This window comes from Bactrocera latifrons, unplaced genomic scaffold (assembly GCF_001853355.1).
Source record: "Bactrocera latifrons isolate USDA-ARS-PBARC rearing strain unplaced genomic scaffold, ASM185335v1 scaffold_49, whole genome shotgun sequence".
NCBI classification, from domain to species: domain Eukaryota; kingdom Metazoa; phylum Arthropoda; class Insecta; order Diptera; family Tephritidae; genus Bactrocera; species Bactrocera latifrons.
The window spans coordinates 1038349-1056435 of record NW_017537145.1 but is presented as its reverse complement, the minus strand read 5'-3'; the positions used below and the strand labels follow the sequence as shown (position 1 = coordinate 1056435).

The 18087-nt window shown below is 35.7% G+C and overlaps 3 protein-coding genes across 3 annotated transcripts; 1 reads left to right on the top strand and 2 right to left on the bottom strand.

The window, feature by feature from the left end:
• Positions 1-4722: 4722 nt before the first annotated feature.
• On the bottom strand, positions 4723-6042 carry LOC108973549 (defensin-like). The gene has a single exon (XM_018940897.1). The coding sequence runs from the start codon at positions 5928-5930 to the stop codon at positions 5517-5519; it is 414 nt and encodes a 137-aa protein (XP_018796442.1). The 5' UTR covers positions 5931-6042; the 3' UTR covers positions 4723-5516.
• Positions 6043-8861: 2819 nt separating this feature from the next.
• Positions 8862-10348, top strand: LOC108973548 (eukaryotic translation initiation factor 3 subunit H). Its single transcript, XM_018940894.1, has 3 exons — positions 8862-8963; positions 9195-9872; positions 9931-10348. Exons 1-3 carry the CDS (start codon positions 8886-8888, stop codon positions 10186-10188), a joined length of 1014 nt encoding a protein of 337 aa, XP_018796439.1. The 5' UTR covers positions 8862-8885; the 3' UTR covers positions 10189-10348.
• A 1145-nt stretch (positions 10349-11493) lies between these two features.
• Positions 11494-13833, bottom strand: LOC108973547 (CMP-sialic acid transporter 1). Its single transcript, XM_018940893.1, has 4 exons — positions 13449-13833; positions 13250-13367; positions 13006-13192; positions 11494-12625 (listed from the first exon to the last, which is right to left on the bottom strand). Exons 1-4 carry the CDS (start codon positions 13531-13533, stop codon positions 11852-11854), a joined length of 1164 nt encoding a protein of 387 aa, XP_018796438.1. The 5' UTR covers positions 13534-13833; the 3' UTR covers positions 11494-11851.
• Between the last annotated feature and the right edge of the window lie 4254 nt (positions 13834-18087).

Sequence of the window (18087 nt, the reverse complement as noted above, 5' to 3'; positions counted from 1 at the left end):
TTTTTTTTTTTTTTTTTTTTTTTTTTTTTTTTTTTTTTTGTTTTTTTTTGCGAGTTCACTAGATGGTTGTTTCTACATACATGCATCTGTGTTGAAAGTTGCATAGGTATGGGGGAAGTACCTGTAAAGAATATACATACTTATATGTAAAAGAAAATGTTTTTACAGACGGTGATATAGGGCGTCTAGGTGATATTTATTCTAATCTGATTGAGGAACACAATGTCATAATATATTATAACCTTTTCTTTACTTAAGACCACTTTGGGGGGATTGAGCTATTTTAACTATATAATTACATATGTATGAGCAGGTCATTTTCATAAGTTTAGTAGTGAAGAAAAAACGAAATAACAGAAACTGCTCATATTGAAACAAAATGTGTGCTTTGGTTATAAATTGGAATTATTGGAAAGCGGAAGCTTAAAAGTTTATGGTACATGCATATACACAAGTATAATACGATGTAATGAATAATTTTTTTTTTATATTTTAAGTGATGATATGTATGTTACCAATCAAAACATGCAAATGAAATGTGTAAAATGTGGCAACGGTGAAAACGAATCACTTCTTAAAAGGACTAATCTAATTTAATACCCGCTTGAATACAATTAATGGTTCGTCCTATAAGAACGATGTTGTCATTTGAGAAAACATTTTGGTACCAAAATACTCACCGAATTTGTTGCGAAACTACCAAAATCTTTTGGTAATCAAAATATGGCGTTTTACTTAATTTTACATTTGAAAACATCATATACATATACATTTTGTACAATTACCTGATTTCAAACAATTTTTGTATTGATCAATTTTGCATCTGATCTTCTGTATTCACCTCCTAAGTGCTACTTTGGAACTATGCTTTATTCATAAACCAATCAAATCTTAAACCAACCACAATATGTCACATGGATAGCCACGGGACCGCAGCAGTTTACGGTAGACGTGAAATCAACAAATTTTGGTTTTCCTCGTTCATTCGGTTTATCCGTATGAATTGTTGTTGTTGTACCGTTCGTTGACAATAATATAAAAAAAGAGCTCGCATTTAAATTGCATGTAGTTAATTTAAATTTTATTACCGCTATTGTATGAGAGGACTTTAGAGGAGCCGTCGCCAAATTGGAATATGGCCGTGGCACCGCCCATTTTTAAGTAAAAACTCATGTCTGGTATAAATATTACATTTTATGAACATTCCTATGTTACAGTGTGAAAATGAATGAAATCGGACCACAGCCACGCCTACTTCCCGTAGAAGGCAATTTAAAACTCTATTTCAAACTATCACTTTCCAGTAGGCAAATCAAGAATTAACAAATATATCAGGATAAAACTTTGCACCAATATGTGTGTGCGGATTGCGGTATATATGCGTAAATATGTATTCTACCGATATTGTATACTTCAGATATTAATGCATGGTTCTTTACAACTGCTTCGGATCACCGTGGGTTTACATGAGTTTGAAGATATCACCGTGGGTTACATGAGTTTGAAGATATGTGGACAAATCAAGTGATGGAACCAATTCGTTGTAACACGTCTTGTTTTATTAAATGACAATTTTAGAACTGAAGCTTAAATCAAATCTAGGCCTAAATAAGTTGTATTAAATTTTGACATAAAGAGATAAAATCCTATCCTATGTCCTTACCCTGGTTCTAAGCTACCTCCTCACCAATTTTCAGCCAAATCGGTTTAGCCGTTCTTGAGTTATAAATGGTGTAACTAACACAACTTTCTTTTATGTATATATGTAGATATACATATGTACATATGTAGATTTGATTGACAAACTCTTACTATTTTTGTATTTACAGAAGTGCTACATATTATAACGACATTGTGGCATCGTCACACCAGTCCTCTCCTCACGTTCATTGTATTCTTTTGATATAACGATATTGGAAGATAGATTTTCCGTAGCCACTAATCAAAAAAAAAAATTATTTGAACTCGTTGTCAGACATAATAACCAATATATAACCACTTTATAACCAAAATTCAATTTTTTTTTTTCAATATTAGTGGTTTCTAATATATCGTTTTTCCTTCGCTTCTAAACTTATGAAAAATGGTGTTACGTTATTTTGCATTTTAAGTGACAATATGAGCCTTTTCATAAATGTAAGCATCAATGGTATTTAGTAAGGCGCTGAGCTGGATCTGGCATTATCGGATAACATTTCCGAATGCAGTCGAACAGCAAGAAGTGTTAAACAACAAGAGAAATAATTACGATAAGCTTTTGCGTATCTGTTACCAGTAGCAATGATACTGTTGCTTTGGTCACAGTGACTATTCAAACCCAACAGCAAGATCAAAACAAAGTCTTAAAGTACTTGACAACAAATATTGAAATCATCTCAATTGTGATAAATTTCAAATAGCCTTGTGAAGACTCCACTCTGGTTAAACAAATTTTTTCTATATATACTTGTATATCTAAATAATGGATACTTTTAATTGTTTACAATAATTAAATCACTTGATGCCAGATGCTCAGCATATTCTAATATTAGTATAATATAGCTATGAGAATACGTATCACATACACCTCAAGGTGAAGTGAGCAAATATCACCCGAATGAACACTTTAAACATAGACAAAAATACTTACAATACGAGTACCTTTTGAATCATAAATGAAACTTGCATATGTTGAAAAGAATTCTGTTAAACTGAAACTATAATACCATACACTTCAGCAATGCGTTATCCTTTTTCTCTAAAAACATTCATGTCTTCCTTGATGCTTGATTTGTAGACTTTTACTGTATGTTTATAGTATAATACCAACCGAAATTATAATACCAGCCGAAAGTTTTTATTAGATATATGTGAGCTGAGGATATATTGACTCCATTTTATTCAATTTTGGGTAGGGATACACTGTAATTAGAAAGAGGCTCATTGGGATAACTTATATTATGAGCTTTCCAAAAAGGTATAGCATGATCCGATGCGACGAATAAAAGTAGAACTGCGCGCTCTCAGCGCCAAGTAGCGAAAATACCGCAAGACTTTTTTGACAACCTAATATATGTATGTCGTATAAACTGAATCGGAAGTTCGAAAATCCTTCTATAAGGAGACTGGGGAAAATATTCTTATATGGAAAGTAGGAAAATTTGGCTGATATAACTTAAGTGATTTCTAAGATAAATATCTTAAACTTATTAGTTTTTGTATATATTATAGCCTGCCTAAATACTATAGGTACTAAATTTCCGCTTTGTGTCTTAATTTACCATTTCCAATAAAATTTTGTACATCGTCGATTTAATACATTACATAGCTTTACAAAACTTGTTTTGTTGCCCTGGATATCTTTTTCCGGTTGTGTTTAAGGTTCTGCGCACATTTTTCACGCATACAAATCACGTGATCCTTACTCTCAGGCACCTTACTGAAAATATACGAAAAACAAGTGAGGAAGATCTAAGTTCGGGTATACACGAAAATTACATACTTATGCATTTTGGAAGGATTAAAAGCATGGTAATACTTTTAGAAACATAAGACCTCTAAGCACAAATATGTGGAAGATTTTAATAAAAAGCAAATTATCGAGATTTACACTCTACACAATGACCTGTTTTACTCAATAAAAATCTCTCTTTGCGCTCCAACAATTACTTAAAATCAATGATGTCGCCATATTCCCCGAAATCTGTACAGTGGAATGGGAAGAAACGTCTTATTTGTCTCAGATGAAGTTATATACACTTCGGGAATAGTCCTCAGTACATTGTAGAGCAGAGATGGAATAGAGAAATTGTTTAATGTGGTGTGTGGTTGAAATACTTCGCAAAGATGAGCTGCAAAACAATTTGCCTTCTCTTCTTCAGAACAGGCCCAAGCATTGAGTTTTTGCCTGAGCGGTCTCTCAGTTTCTACCGGTAGCTTAACGTTTTTCTTGGTCTTCCATAGTGAATTTCATTGAGAAGAGTTCAGCGCCAAAATAGAAATAAACCTTTTTAAGTGCGCTTCTTATTTATCTTTTAAAGTTTTCCTTAAATTCTCTCAGCAGGTTTTAATTTCAATTTATAGTAGATGATAGGGATCCATTACTCTGCCATTCTCGGCGCAGTCTTCGTTCTTGGGTTACAATGCGTTTAATTATGCTGTTAGTGGTTCATATTGTACTTCGGAACTATCTCTTGGATTTGATGTTCGCTGTTGTTAACTCGGCTATAACCGCGTAAGCGGTGTCTGCGCCAATTTAGAAGAAGAAGTAAGCGCTGTTGAGAGCAAACAGTTGAATAAGTTAATACTGGCCTTTATATCCATTTCACAGGCAACTTCAGTTTCTTCTTGCATGAAGGTGCTAAGATATTTCTTGCACTTAAGCCAATATGTTCTGGGAATTATTTAGTAAACTGGTTTCTCAACAATATTACGTTGTTAGAATAATTTCATCATGATCGGAAGATAAGTCGGAGTCGGCTACTGCATTTATAAGCGCGAACCCTCGGGGAAATAATGTCAAAATGATTTTGTCTACATGTAATTGTGTTATATGATAGCGGATCTTTATTAAATGAAATAAATTTTATTATTTAGAAGTGTGTTAACGTCTCAGTTTTAGAACGGCCAAAACTTGTAACAGAACTAAGTCCATTTCGATTAGTTTTTGGTTATTCAAATAACTGCTTAGTAAACAAAACTATGTATTGCGAGAATAAAAAAATAATTTCAAATTCATTACAATTTGCTTTGTTTCTAAAAATCAATTTTATTTTCTTTTTCAAATTCTATGTGCGTTATACACACATACAGGCCGACCAAACGCTGCAATATCCACCGTGGCGTCCAATCGCAAGACAATACATACTACAGGCCCCTGAGTCACAAGTCGTGCGATTTTGTGGCTCACTCCTCACGTTTGCTGGTTCTTCTGCACCAGTATTAAGCTGGACCTCAGCTGTTACTTCGCCAGAAACTTGCATATGTTGAAAAGCTTCGACCATAGCTTTTAATAAATCCTTCGCTACCTTCTCTGGAACTTCGATGTGGGCACTGGATTCAATAGAGCCATCGATTGTAATGTCACCATTATTTTCTTTGAGACCTTCTGGTTGCAAAGCCGTTGTGCTGTGACACAGCAAGAAGCTGCAAAGCACTGCCGAAATAATAACAATAGTTTTCATGTTTTTACAAGTCGCTGTCAGACCAAACTGATATATTGCTCAACTGGTTGTGGCTATTTAAAGTCTGAATGAATATCATGATATATGGTATTCACATATGTACATATGTTGTTGTTATCATATGTTATCATGAATTTATGTAGGTGCCTTAAAATTAGAAATAAATAAGTCCACCCACTTGAGAATATAAACATATAAATAAATAAAGCACTCATTTGCTATCGTTCGCCGGAACTAAAAATATGTATAGATTTGTATTTATACACACAGAAATGCTAAAGATTTTAACGGCATTAAATGAAAATAATTCAACTTCTCTCCTTATTTTAAATGTTATCTTTCGAATGCCAACTCTTAATCACGACATTGGCAGATAGATTTTCCATTGCAGTAGCCACCGCGGTGTCCCAAGCCGATACAATGGACAGCACACAAAGTTTTGGACCAACCAGAGGCATCCAATAAGTCACAGGTAATGCGCTTGCTGCGGCTTTGCGGCCCATTGACTTTTCCAGACTTTTGGGTTTGAAAAGCCTCAGCCATAATTTTAACGAGCTCCTCGGCAACTGAACCAGGAACCACCACATGAGCCTGTCCCTGAATGGATGCATCAATTATAATGTCTTTACTAGGGCGCTGTGCTGGAACTGGATCAATCAGAATGGCTTCAACGGATGCAACTTCCGAATCAGCCAAGGGATGAGCTGATGTGACGCCGAACAGCAAGAAGCTGCAAACAACAAGAGAAATAATGGCGGTGGTCTTCATGCTTGCGGATCTGCGCGTAGTAACAGAATGATACTATTGCTTTGGTCTCAAACTGAGGCTATTTAAATCCAACAGCAGTATCAGCATGCTGTGATAAGGTAATTCTTAGCAATATTGAAATGAATCTCGATTGTGGTAAATTACAAGTAGCCTGGTTGCGCAATTCTTTTTTATATATCTAATTACTGGCTGTTTTAATTACTTACAATAATCTAATCTCAGCCTATTCTAATATAAGAATCATATATCTATGAGAATATGTATCACATACTGCTCAAGGTGAAGTGGGTCAAACATTACCCGAGTGAACACTTTAAACCTAGACTAGAATACTTACACCCCAAGTGCCTTTTGAATATTAAGTAAAAAAATAAGGAAAAATCCGTCAATTTCAGTTCCACAAATAAATAATTTTCCATACAAGAAATTGATTTCGATCGGTCAGCTTTTATGACAACTATATGCTATAGTTGTATCGGTGGCTCCGCCGAAAAAGAGATAATATATCGAGATACCACGCTCTAATATTAAAATAATTGAACCATCTTTGTCCTTGAATTTCCAAGCACACCATATCGAAATTATCACAAAAATAGTATTTTTACCACAAAGAGCTGTAATCTAGTATATTCATATATACGCATATGTCATAGTATCGCAATACTGAGGGCCATCCGTAGATTGAAAATTAAAAAATAAAATGGGCGTGTCATCACCCTCGAAGAGATTTAATGTATATCCCCAAGTATCTTCAAGCCATTCAAGCTAGAATAGGTTAGATGACTGATCAAAGATCGTAGGTGGACTTCTTTATGTAATCTTTTGTAAAGCCAAGAAGAAATCCTGTGTTCGAACTTGTAATTTGCCAAGAGGCTTTGCATAAGCGCTTAATTTCCATTCCCACCAGTTCGGTGAGAAGTCTGAATGTATGCGCTCCCAAGGTTTTAAGTCTTGATCTCCCAAATTCACAGTCAAGAAGGAAGTGTTGAGTTGTTTCCACCTCACCTTCTTCCATACAACTTCTGCAGATGGCAGGATTCCCAGCCTTACTGTGTGGACGCCAACAACTAGGGAAAGGCTAGCTATACTGTGGGCAAATATATTACTAGATCTCTTTTCATCGATCCTGTGCCAAAAGGCTTTTGTGACAGCGCATGTATCGATGGTGGCCCAGCGCTGGCCAAGCAACCGGGAAGACCAGCTATCTAATTGAGCACAACATAGAGTACGGGAGTACCGACCCGCTAACATTCTACTGATAGTGGTTTTAAGGTGACTTTTCTTGCTAGCTCATCGCCTTTACAATTTCCTGTGAATCCGCTGTGGCCTGGAAACCATACCAATCCTATCACAAAGGTACTGGAAGCTATTGATAGCACCGCCCGTTGAACGCTCTCGAGTTTTTTTGGAAATGTGTTCTTTTCTAAAGCCCCTCAAGCTCCATAAAACAAAATTGTATTGACTATGGTGTCATAGAGGCAGAGGACCACTTTCTGTGAGAGACCTCATCTTTTGCCAATGGCTCTTTCACAGCAGTACAAGGCAATCGACGCCTTTTTTGCTCTCTCTTCAAGTTATACTACCCAAATTTGCACAGGGCATATCATTTTGACATTTCTTACGAAAGCGCGTGAAATAGGTGGAGTCTATGATAACCACACTCACACCCCATATAACGGTTTTCTTCAAAACTACTAAAAGTGCGATAAATCAATAACTCAATGTGTGAGAGACTTTAAATTTTACATCCAGGATGGCCCGATGTGCTTTCTAAGAGCAAGAGACAAAATTGGACGATGGGCGTGATATCGTCATTTTTTGGTGAAATCACCTATTTCTGAACAAATCTTAACCAAATTTGGTAGACAAGATTATTTTGACATTTGACAATTGATAAATAATATATCGGTTAAAATTTGTATGATTAGTGCTTTTAAGGTATTCCATCTCAGATTTAAAGAGAGAGCCGCAACAAGTTCCTCAAGTCGCTCAAGTCAAGTGTTGGCAACTTACAAAGCAATCGGCCGGCCGGTCCTTAACTACGCAGTACCAATATGGTCGCCTGAATGCAATGGAACCCAGATGAGGAAACTTCAGAACTGCCAGAATAGTGCACTCTGGACCACGACGGGATGCCTTTTGATGTCTCCCATAGAACACCTCCACAGTTCCGCAAGAATCACCCTTGCAGTCATCTGCTTGGAACGGAACCGCCTCCTAGTAGCATCAAAAGGTCCTTCCTTGACTACTTCGACGACGTTGTACAGTACGCCGACCGGACTTCGGATGCAACTGACTTTCGACAGGTACCGCCATTCACAGTGGAGCTATCAACACCTTCACCGACTCCCTTCTCGTAAATGGCGTTCTTGGAGTCAAATCACCACCTATCGCAGACGAAGAGCTCCAGCCGCCGCGAGAACAGGAGTGACCCTAGCGCAACTTCGTTCTGGATACTGTAGCATGTTAAACTCCTACTTATCCAGAATTGACCCTGACATGCAACGAGTCCCTCATTATACTGGCCACCTCTTTGCATGCCCTACAAACCTTACTCATCTAACACTCCCCTCCCTTTGGTCCGAACCCGTCGAAACAGCACGTTTCCAGTGCCTGCCGTTAAATGACCTCGACGACAATGCAAATGACCCTTACCACCCCAACGGAGATTAGATAACCCTTAAAACAACAACCTATGGCTAATTTTCAAGGGCCAGCGTGTTAGATATATAGAATATTTCCTTTCGCGGCTTGTTGAAATCAAAAAACAATAGATTTATGTTGTTCATAACAACTACAGTTTGAGCGCCACTGAATTTTTGTGTGAAGACTATCTGGCAATCTTGTGATAAATAGTAAACTTGGCAGCACTGTGGATAATATATTATGAAACCACATCCAAGCTTGCGACAAATACGCATTCTCTTTTCTCTTTCTTTTGCATTTGGCATTAAAATGGCAAACCGTGGAGGTAATCGTGGTCGTCAAGAAGAAGTGGATAATACCATTAATTACGTACAATGCGATGGCTTGGTAAGTGAAAATGTGGAAAAGAAACTATTAGCTATATTGTAAGCATGAAATCACTTAAGATTCTCCTGAAAAAGATGTGAAAGTGAGGCATACAGCCGCAATAGTGTCAGAATTTTACACGTTTGCTTTTGCGGGCGGTGACAGCGAATTTGTAGTGTTGCCATAATTTTTATAGAGATTTTGTTTTGATACGAGTTTTACATTTTCTGATGCATTTTATTTTATTCCCAGGCCGTGATGAAAATGGTGAAGCATTGCCATGAGGAGTCAAGCAATATGGATTTGGCACAAGGTGCCTTACTGGGTTTGGTCGTAGACAAATGTTTGGAAATTACCAACTGTTTCCCCTTCCCGAAAAGCGGCGATGAAACAATGGATGAAGAAATGTACCAGTTAACTATGATGCGCCGTTTACGACGTGTAAATGTCGATCATTTCCATGTTGGCTGGTATCAGAGCTCAGATGTTGGAAATTTCCTTTCCATGGCTTTGCTCGAATCACAATACCATTATCAAACTAGCATAGAGGAGTCGGTTGTCGTCATTTACGATACGCAAAAGTCTGGACGTGGTTTCTTGTGCTTAAAGGCCTATAGATTAACTCCACAAGCCATTCAAATGTATAAAGATGGAGATTTTACACCTGATGCACTTCGCAACTTGAAGGTTGGTTATGAGAGCCTGTTTGTTGAGATACCAATCGTTATCAAAAATTCTCCACTTACCAATATAATGATGAGTGAGTTGGGTGAAATGTTGCCAGAAGAGCAAGGTCAAAACTTTTTGGACTTAGGTACAGCCTCAGTTTTGGAAAATCACATGCGTTGCTTAATCGAACGTGTCGATGAACTATACCAAGAGTCAATACGTTACAACAAATATCAACAAGTGGTATTCAAACAAGAAACGGTAATTAAATGAAACAAGCAATGAAACAAACAAATTTTAATATCTATTTTTTTAATAGGAGAAGCACCGTGCTCTAGCAAAACAAGCAGCAGAGAACGTCGCGCGAAGTGCCAAGGGCGAATCACCAATTCCAGAAGAAGAAGTTCTTAAGCAGTTCCGCCCACTTCCTGTTCCACCTAGACTTAATGCAACCATCAATTCGGGACAAATTAATACCTATTCACAACATATATCACAATTTTGTTCACAATCTTTGGCCAAACTTTTTATTACACAGTCATTACAAAACGCTAAGGAGGCCAGGGACACGAAATAGGTTCCCTTATTTGCGGAAAAAACAAGAAAAATATAAAATTGGCATTTGTGGGAAAAAAATCGCTTTACATATTAATTGTTCAGCTTCAGAAATCCGTAGACTTCTTTGTATTAATATAGAAAGTTTACATAAATATACATTTAATATCGAACAAAGCTGACATGCAGCATTTTTATTTATAAAATACTCTTCAAGTTGTCTTAAATTACCTAAAACCTTACTTTGATCGGTCAGTATAGTAGCTATATACTATAGTGCTGTGATATAAACAATTTTTTCTGAGATTGCACCGTGATTTGAGCAATATTCTAGCAAAATTTCGTAAACATATATCTTCAAAAAACAAGTTTTCCATACTAGGACTGGATTTTGATCGAACTTTTATGGCATCTATCTATAATGGTTGCACCATATAAGCAACTTCTTGCGGAGACATGGACCTGTGCAAATTTTCAGATTAATATTTTATAAACTGAGGGACTAGTTCGCATATATACAAATAGAGAGACAAACAAATTTGATCATTTATGCGTTTATTTTATAGGACCTTCGACGTTACATTCTGATTATTTCAAATTTCGTGGCATATTTAAAATACCATGTTAAGGGTATAAAAGTAGTATTTTCATTTGTTTTCGAACTTATATATTTTTTACATATGATTAGTAGCACTGGTATAATTAAATTCATATGAACTTGGCAACTCTGTAAGGCAACAGCTGATCTGAAATGCAAACCGCGCGTCCATACCAAACTTTACTCACAGTTGAGTATTCTGTTTGTCAAAAATTAATATTTCTTTTTGAAATCTGTAAACAACTCAACCGGAATGAACGAGGAAGAGTTTATTTTGTGCCCTTACAACAATTCGCATCGTATTATACGTTTCCGTATGCCGGCTCATATGATGAAGTGCCGCAAAAGTTATCGTGGACCTCCTTTGGATCAATGCATGTATAATGCAACTCATTTGGTACCAGTGGGAACAATGGAAGCGCACTTGGAAGGATGCCGTGACTATTTTCAGTTTCATACTTCCGAGTTTGAAAGGTTAGCTGAGTGCTACAGACGACCGGTGTAGATTTGAAGACGTGATTTTTTTTTTTTATTTTATATTGAATAAAAACTAAAGTTTAGACGTAAAAATGTATAACGGTGATTTTTTTGTCGCATAGGACAAGTGGAATTAATTAAAATTTCATTGCTTGAAAATTTAAGAATGTAGATAAATTTCAAAATATCAAAGCTGCACAATTTAATAATACAGCTGGTTTGGTATATTGAAAATATTTTATTTGGTCAATATGTAAGTCTTATCGAATTATGTATAACATATTATTCGTAAATACGTAAATATAAAATTATTAACTCACCAAAATTTGAAACTAAAGAAATTCATAGCATCTACAAGTATATTTATGATTATGATATTTTTCTTTAAGAAATATTTAAGGTGACTATTGGTATAATAAACCACCCGTTATATACATATTTAAAGCCATTCAATTTGTTTCCATAAAACTTCCACATTCATATCAAAATATAAAACTAAAAATTATCTTATTTTATTATCATAATCTATATTAAGTGCTGTCACTGGCCATTCATAGTTCGCAAGCCAGTAATTCACACTATACGGTGTCAGGTAAAATTATCATACTTGCTACACTATATCCATTTCGAGATCCGTATCACCATCAGAGTCTAGCAACTTTCGTTTATCTTGTGTTGTTAGTGTAGCCTCGCTTATAGTATTTAATGGGCGCACTTTGCCTGTATTGACTACAGGACTCAGTGTGTATAGGTATATTGCGAAAGATACCACAGCAATAGCAAGAGCGGTATTAATATAAATAGGTATGGCGAAAAGGAAATAGCAGAGTATGGCTGTGAATAGCAACTCCAAGGCGCTTGCAAAAGTCTTTACAATAGAATTCATATATTTTAAGAAGAAACTTGTAACAATACCAATGGCTGCATTGTTTACAATGATTATGATTACATTAAATCGCAAAATGGCGTGCAGACTTTCCGCCGTAAATGCGCCAACTAATTGGCCATTTAAAAATAATATTAGAATATTGCATACAATCGAATCTATATACATAAATACGTTCTGTACAAATATATTCACATCAGCACCTTTATCCTTTAACAAATATTCATTATAAACGCCAGCAAGACAGGAAAATACTGTTTGTGCTAATATTAGGAGTGCACTTAAACTAAAATCGAAACCGGACATATTTTTTCCGCTCACCTTCGGTAGTGTAGCAGCCGTACTACCCAAGCTAACTTGCTGTACTGCAGCGGCTTCGCTATCGTCATTTGTGTCTCCGTATAAGCTGTTCATATTCACTTGCTTTAACATGCAACCAAATGTTAGCAATAATAACGATATCCATTGGCGACGTGTGAGGTATTTTTTAAAAATAATCTGAAAAGTACAAAGTAAAGAAATCTTTGACTGTTGTAGCAAAATTAATATTTCTCAAATACTTTAGGATCGTTTCCAAAAACCGGGACAATTTCAATTATTCAGATACTATTTATTAATTTACTAAAGTGTAAAATACTCCAAAAATAGCAATTTATTACTACTGACATGATATGCGATAACAGAGTTGTATCAAAGTGTGCTTTTTGTATTATTCTACAAAGTATCATATACATATGTATGTATGTACAGAGGTTTTGAATTCTGATATTAAATATTTTTATGAAAAACTCTTGTTGCTTGTATATTGATTCTAAGAAAGCTGTATTTGTTTAAATACGTATGTATGTCTGGAATATATTAGACCGTTAATTACATACCTGAAATAGAATGCCAGTTATCACGACACGTAGTTGGAGGAGTAGGTAATAAGTCGTTGGATCAAACGTTGACAAGTTGACAAATGCTAAATTGTTGTATAGACAGTACAAAAAGGCAGGAACAAAGTATAACAACATGACATTTGAATCCTTTCGTACATCTTGCAGTAGATTTTTAAAATTTTTCCTGCAATGCAAAAAAAAAATATAATATTTATATGTTTGACTGTATGTCTTTACTTACTCTCTGCAATATAAACTGGCTGACACAATAAGTTTTAGTATTTCGGTAAACAGCACTACGGTGATTGTATTGTAGCTATAGGAGTTATTCGCTTCTTGAGAGGCGGTTACGAATATGCCTGTAATTTAATATACAAAATAAACCATAATATCATATTCAATATATCAATATGTTACAATGAATCTCTATTATTACAAACCTTGACCAATGAATAACGATATGTAGAGCAGAAATATGACAAATGTGAGCTTTGTTGGAAATAATTCACGCCAATTTGTACTCATTTTGATTTTTATTCCACCTACTTCAGCCCTTACCCTTGGTATATATATGTACTGTGGTTCACAAAAACAACTTCCGTTGTGCTACGAAATTTGACAACATAAAGTTCACTTTTTACGTTTCGCCAGCTTATCGTGTTTTCGTACTCATTTATTAGTTTCTCCGCTAGATAACATTTTACTTCCACTTCTATTACTTATCTTTGAGCTCGATTCCAACTAGCTCACTATCGAAAATTTTATAATTGTAAACGCTAAATTGCTGTAACTGAAAAGTAATTGGAACAGCTGATTACTTCTGCAGTGCTGCCAAACCTTTAATATTTGTGTGGGAGTATAGTGTTACCAAGTTATGTTTTCCAAGAAAAAAACAAAAATTCAATTTAGAACGCATCAGATAATTTATCAAAAATTGCAATGGTAATTTTACTATTTGCAATTCCAAATTCTCGGGTAGCATAGGCTTCCAGGGCCCGATTCCGATTACTTTGGCGGAGGGGTAAAAAACCGAGTCGGTATAAATGGGGTATGTGCGGAGAGAGGAGCTTCTCCAGAGGAGGAATACCCAAAAATAATATAATAATAACTAATATTTTTTAAAATGTTTACGTTTAAAAATTCAAAAAATTGCACTAAGAACACATGGTATTTCTCTATGTATCACTAAATTTTTTCACGTTTTTTTCTTTGTAAATTTAAATATARACTCTAAGCATTGAAATAAGCTCACATTTCACATTTATTGTGTAATTTTTCGGATAAATTTAGTAATTTAAAAATCATTTATCAAATTTATGGCTGAAAAGTTTAGAGTGTTTATATTTACGAGGAAAACCAGCTTTGCCACACCTTAAAAACCAAAAGTGAAGGATTTTTCGGCGTTTCACAGCGTTTTTTCTGTTTGTACTTTGGAGTGATTCTTTTTTCTTTATTAACTATAAAAAAACTATAAAGACGATTTTCAAGCTAAAATTGAAGATGTGAACACTTTTCCTTACACAAAATGAATATATGAATAATACGTGATTTATATTTAATAAACACAGATAAGTGAAATCGTGTGATAATATTATAATATTTACATATGTATATGATTGCAGTACTCGTATAACATTTTTATATACATATTACAATTTTATACTATCCTTCTCCCTCTGCGTTGGCGGTCTTCGGCCGCGCTCTAAAAAAATAACCCTGGCCGAGCGAATACCTGGGGTGACTGAAGTACTTTCGTGTAGTATTCCTTTCTTTATATTTTTTGGTTATCATGCACTCATATTGAAACAAAATTTGAGTTATCGTTATAAATTGGATAAAATTTGGTTATTATATCTGTCAGCGATTTCCATTTATTTTTGATGATACATTGTTTGGTATTTCAGGTGACGATATATGTATATATTACTATATTTAAAATTTGAGTTTTGGATATAAAGTAGTTATATTTTTTGAATTTTTTGAAAGAAAGTTTGAGTTTTCGTACTGTGCTGCATACTTTACACTTTATTATGTAATATTATTATATAATATACCTATAACCCTGTATATTTTTAATCAGGAAGACTCCTTATTCCGACGGTACCTTCAAATTGCGGCGCCAAAGCAATCGGAATTGTGCCGCTTCCAGGGATAATTGAGATAATTCAATTATACATATGTATACTCCTAATACATCGTGTTGCTTCGGAACGTTCAGAGTATAAAAATGCACATATTATTTTAGCTTCAGTGGAGTCAAGTATTTTCTACTATTTTGAGTTTGTGTCAAATTTTTAAGTCGATTGAAGAAAAATTATCGTAGTTATTGAAATTTTTTATTTATCTTTTTCACTCTTTATGTCAGTTTTTTTAATTTTAAAGAGTGGGCACCCTTCATAACTTTAAAATTTGAAATTTCGGAAGCCGTATGGATATTACGTGGACAATACTATTCTTATGATTCTTAGTGTTACGTCACGAAGTGCACCGCAAACCAAGTTTATAAATAATCAGCATGACGAGCTGAATCGATTTAGCCGCGCCTGTTTGTCTGCCTGGCAGCTTCGAAATCCGACGCAGAATAACTATTGCTACTTCGGACAGAGAGCAGTAAAGCGTTAGCAAAGACCAACATCTACAAGTCACTCATCAATATCTGATAACATTACGAGTTTTTGAGAAAAAGGTACTGTCTCAGATTAATGGTCTTTTGCGGATTGGCACCAGCGAATACCGCAATCGATGGAACGATGAGATGTACGATATATACGACGACGACCACGCAGGTTAGGTCATGTCCTCCGAATGAATGGAAACTCTCCAGCTCTGAGAATATTTGACGCAGTACACGCCGGGGGAAGCAGAAAAAAGAAATACCTTTACTCCAGGACTCGGCGTGGAGTATCTCTCTCACCACGAATTCCATAACGGATTTTCTTTCCTTTACATGGCCTCTGTTGTAAATGCCACAAGGACCTTCTCGTCCATCGCATTTCTTGGACGGCATTGATATCAGTCTTCACTCTAACGAGGATATCAAAAAGCCGGGCAGCGGCAGCTTCCCAATTAAGAGACCGGTCATTCCAGATGCTATAAAATGCTATTAAATCATAATCTTTAATGCTTTTACCATGGTCGCAGTCAAAAGGGGGGCATTTCAATAGGGACTGCTTTCCTCTTTTCATTGGTAGTGTTTTTTACATAGCAGCCCCAAACCCTGTGGAGAGGATGTTTCCCCTTCCCACTTTAGCTCAGCTCTGAAACTGAAAAACTGATAGTTTTTGGCTACTCAGAAGGTGCTTGGTTTAAGACCGGAAGTCGTGAGCTGCTTGAGCCATATGGAAAAGAATACAGAAGAATAAGAATGCTATTTGATAAGTGATTTTCCAACATCCGGATGACTTTTCCGATGATTAATTAAACTGACTTAATCATCTAACGCTGTCCACTATTGTGATAGTTTACAGTAGTAAAGAATTTCCAACAAATCACCTTCCGTGGTGCTTTCTGATGCTTTAATGAGCCAATTAATTGAAATGATGTCTTGTTCTCCCCACCGAATACGCGCTCGGCGTAACGTGTTCACCGCCATGCCTAGCCATCTTTCTCGTTGTTGAATTGATTTCTGTGTAAGTTTCGGCAAAAACTTTCCACTAAAAATTTGCAACGATTACCACCAAAATGTATGCCACACAATGTGGCACTATCCAACACAGAAGCATAACAGACACCAACCAAGTTGTTTGTCATGGTAAATTACATAGTTCTGTTGTTGTTTGCTGTGCAAGCAAAATTAATTATAATTCACTACAACGCTTCATACCGGGCGAGCCGAAGAAAAGACACTCACCCCGAAAGTGGTATTGCCAGCGCCTTCAAGTAGTGCGGCGAGAAAACTTAAAGAATAATAGCTGAAGAATAATCTGTTCGGAGGTCTTAGTTGCTTCAGTGACTCAGCGTTAAGTGAAACTTTGTTTAAGTTTCGATATGCCAGCCGTAGCTTTTGTACATACACATCCAAATATACATATGTACATACATACGTATATACGTTGGGGTGTTGCTTATTTCCTAAGTTTTTTGGCTTTTTGCAAACAATTCATGGTTTCAACGTAAACGAGCTCTTTATTTTCAATTTAAACCGTGCCTAAATGATTTTAGTTTTCCCATATGTTTTATATGGAATTGTTTGGCCTTTCTCCAGAGTCATAAAATAGAAATAAATAAATTAGGACATTTTATAAAAAAAAGTCTCGCTCTACAAAAAGGATCTGAATAACTGTTGTCATAAAAGTATTCCTTTAAAAGTTATATGCAGTTTAAGTTATGCATCAAACATACTGTTTTCATACAGTACACCATGTCGTATGAGCAACACAGAATGCATAAATCACTTGTATGAATTCTCAGGCCATTTGATATATAACTTTAACGGCGCATGATTTGTAAAGGTATGTACATATTTATGGAACAAAATTTGGGAATTAACGGACACCCTAATGTACGTAGTTTCTGTTGGTTTGAACTGATTGCGAAATATTTATGAATTTCTCTTAAAACTTTGTGCTGTACGTTTATTTGTTGGTCTAAGATTTGGAGGAGAAAGGCATTTGGCGAGGATTAAGTGCATCAATTTATGTGTCGTATGATTGCTCTTTTAAATTAATTAAATAAAAAGTGAGTTTATGTTGGGGAACATGATTTCAAAGGCGCTCTAACTGCGTTCTTGGCTGTAAGTGATAAGGCAGACTGTTACTCATAGTTTGAATACACATATATTGGTGGTTTGACTCCAAGTACGCCATACACTGAGAGGAAGTCGGTGAAAGAATTATAAAATATTAAGATTCTACTGTGAATAGCAGCCGGCTATTGCTTAATGTCGTCGACGTATTTAAGGAAAGACCTCTTGATGCTGTTAAGAGGCGGTTCCGCTTCAAGCAGATAACTGCGGGGATAATTTCAATGAAAACTCCCAAGCAGAAACTGCTTCTGCTGGAGTTTATAATGCTTCTTAACTGGGAGCATGCGTGCCTCATTGTGCAGATGACCGATTCGGGATATCAAAAGGCATTCCAT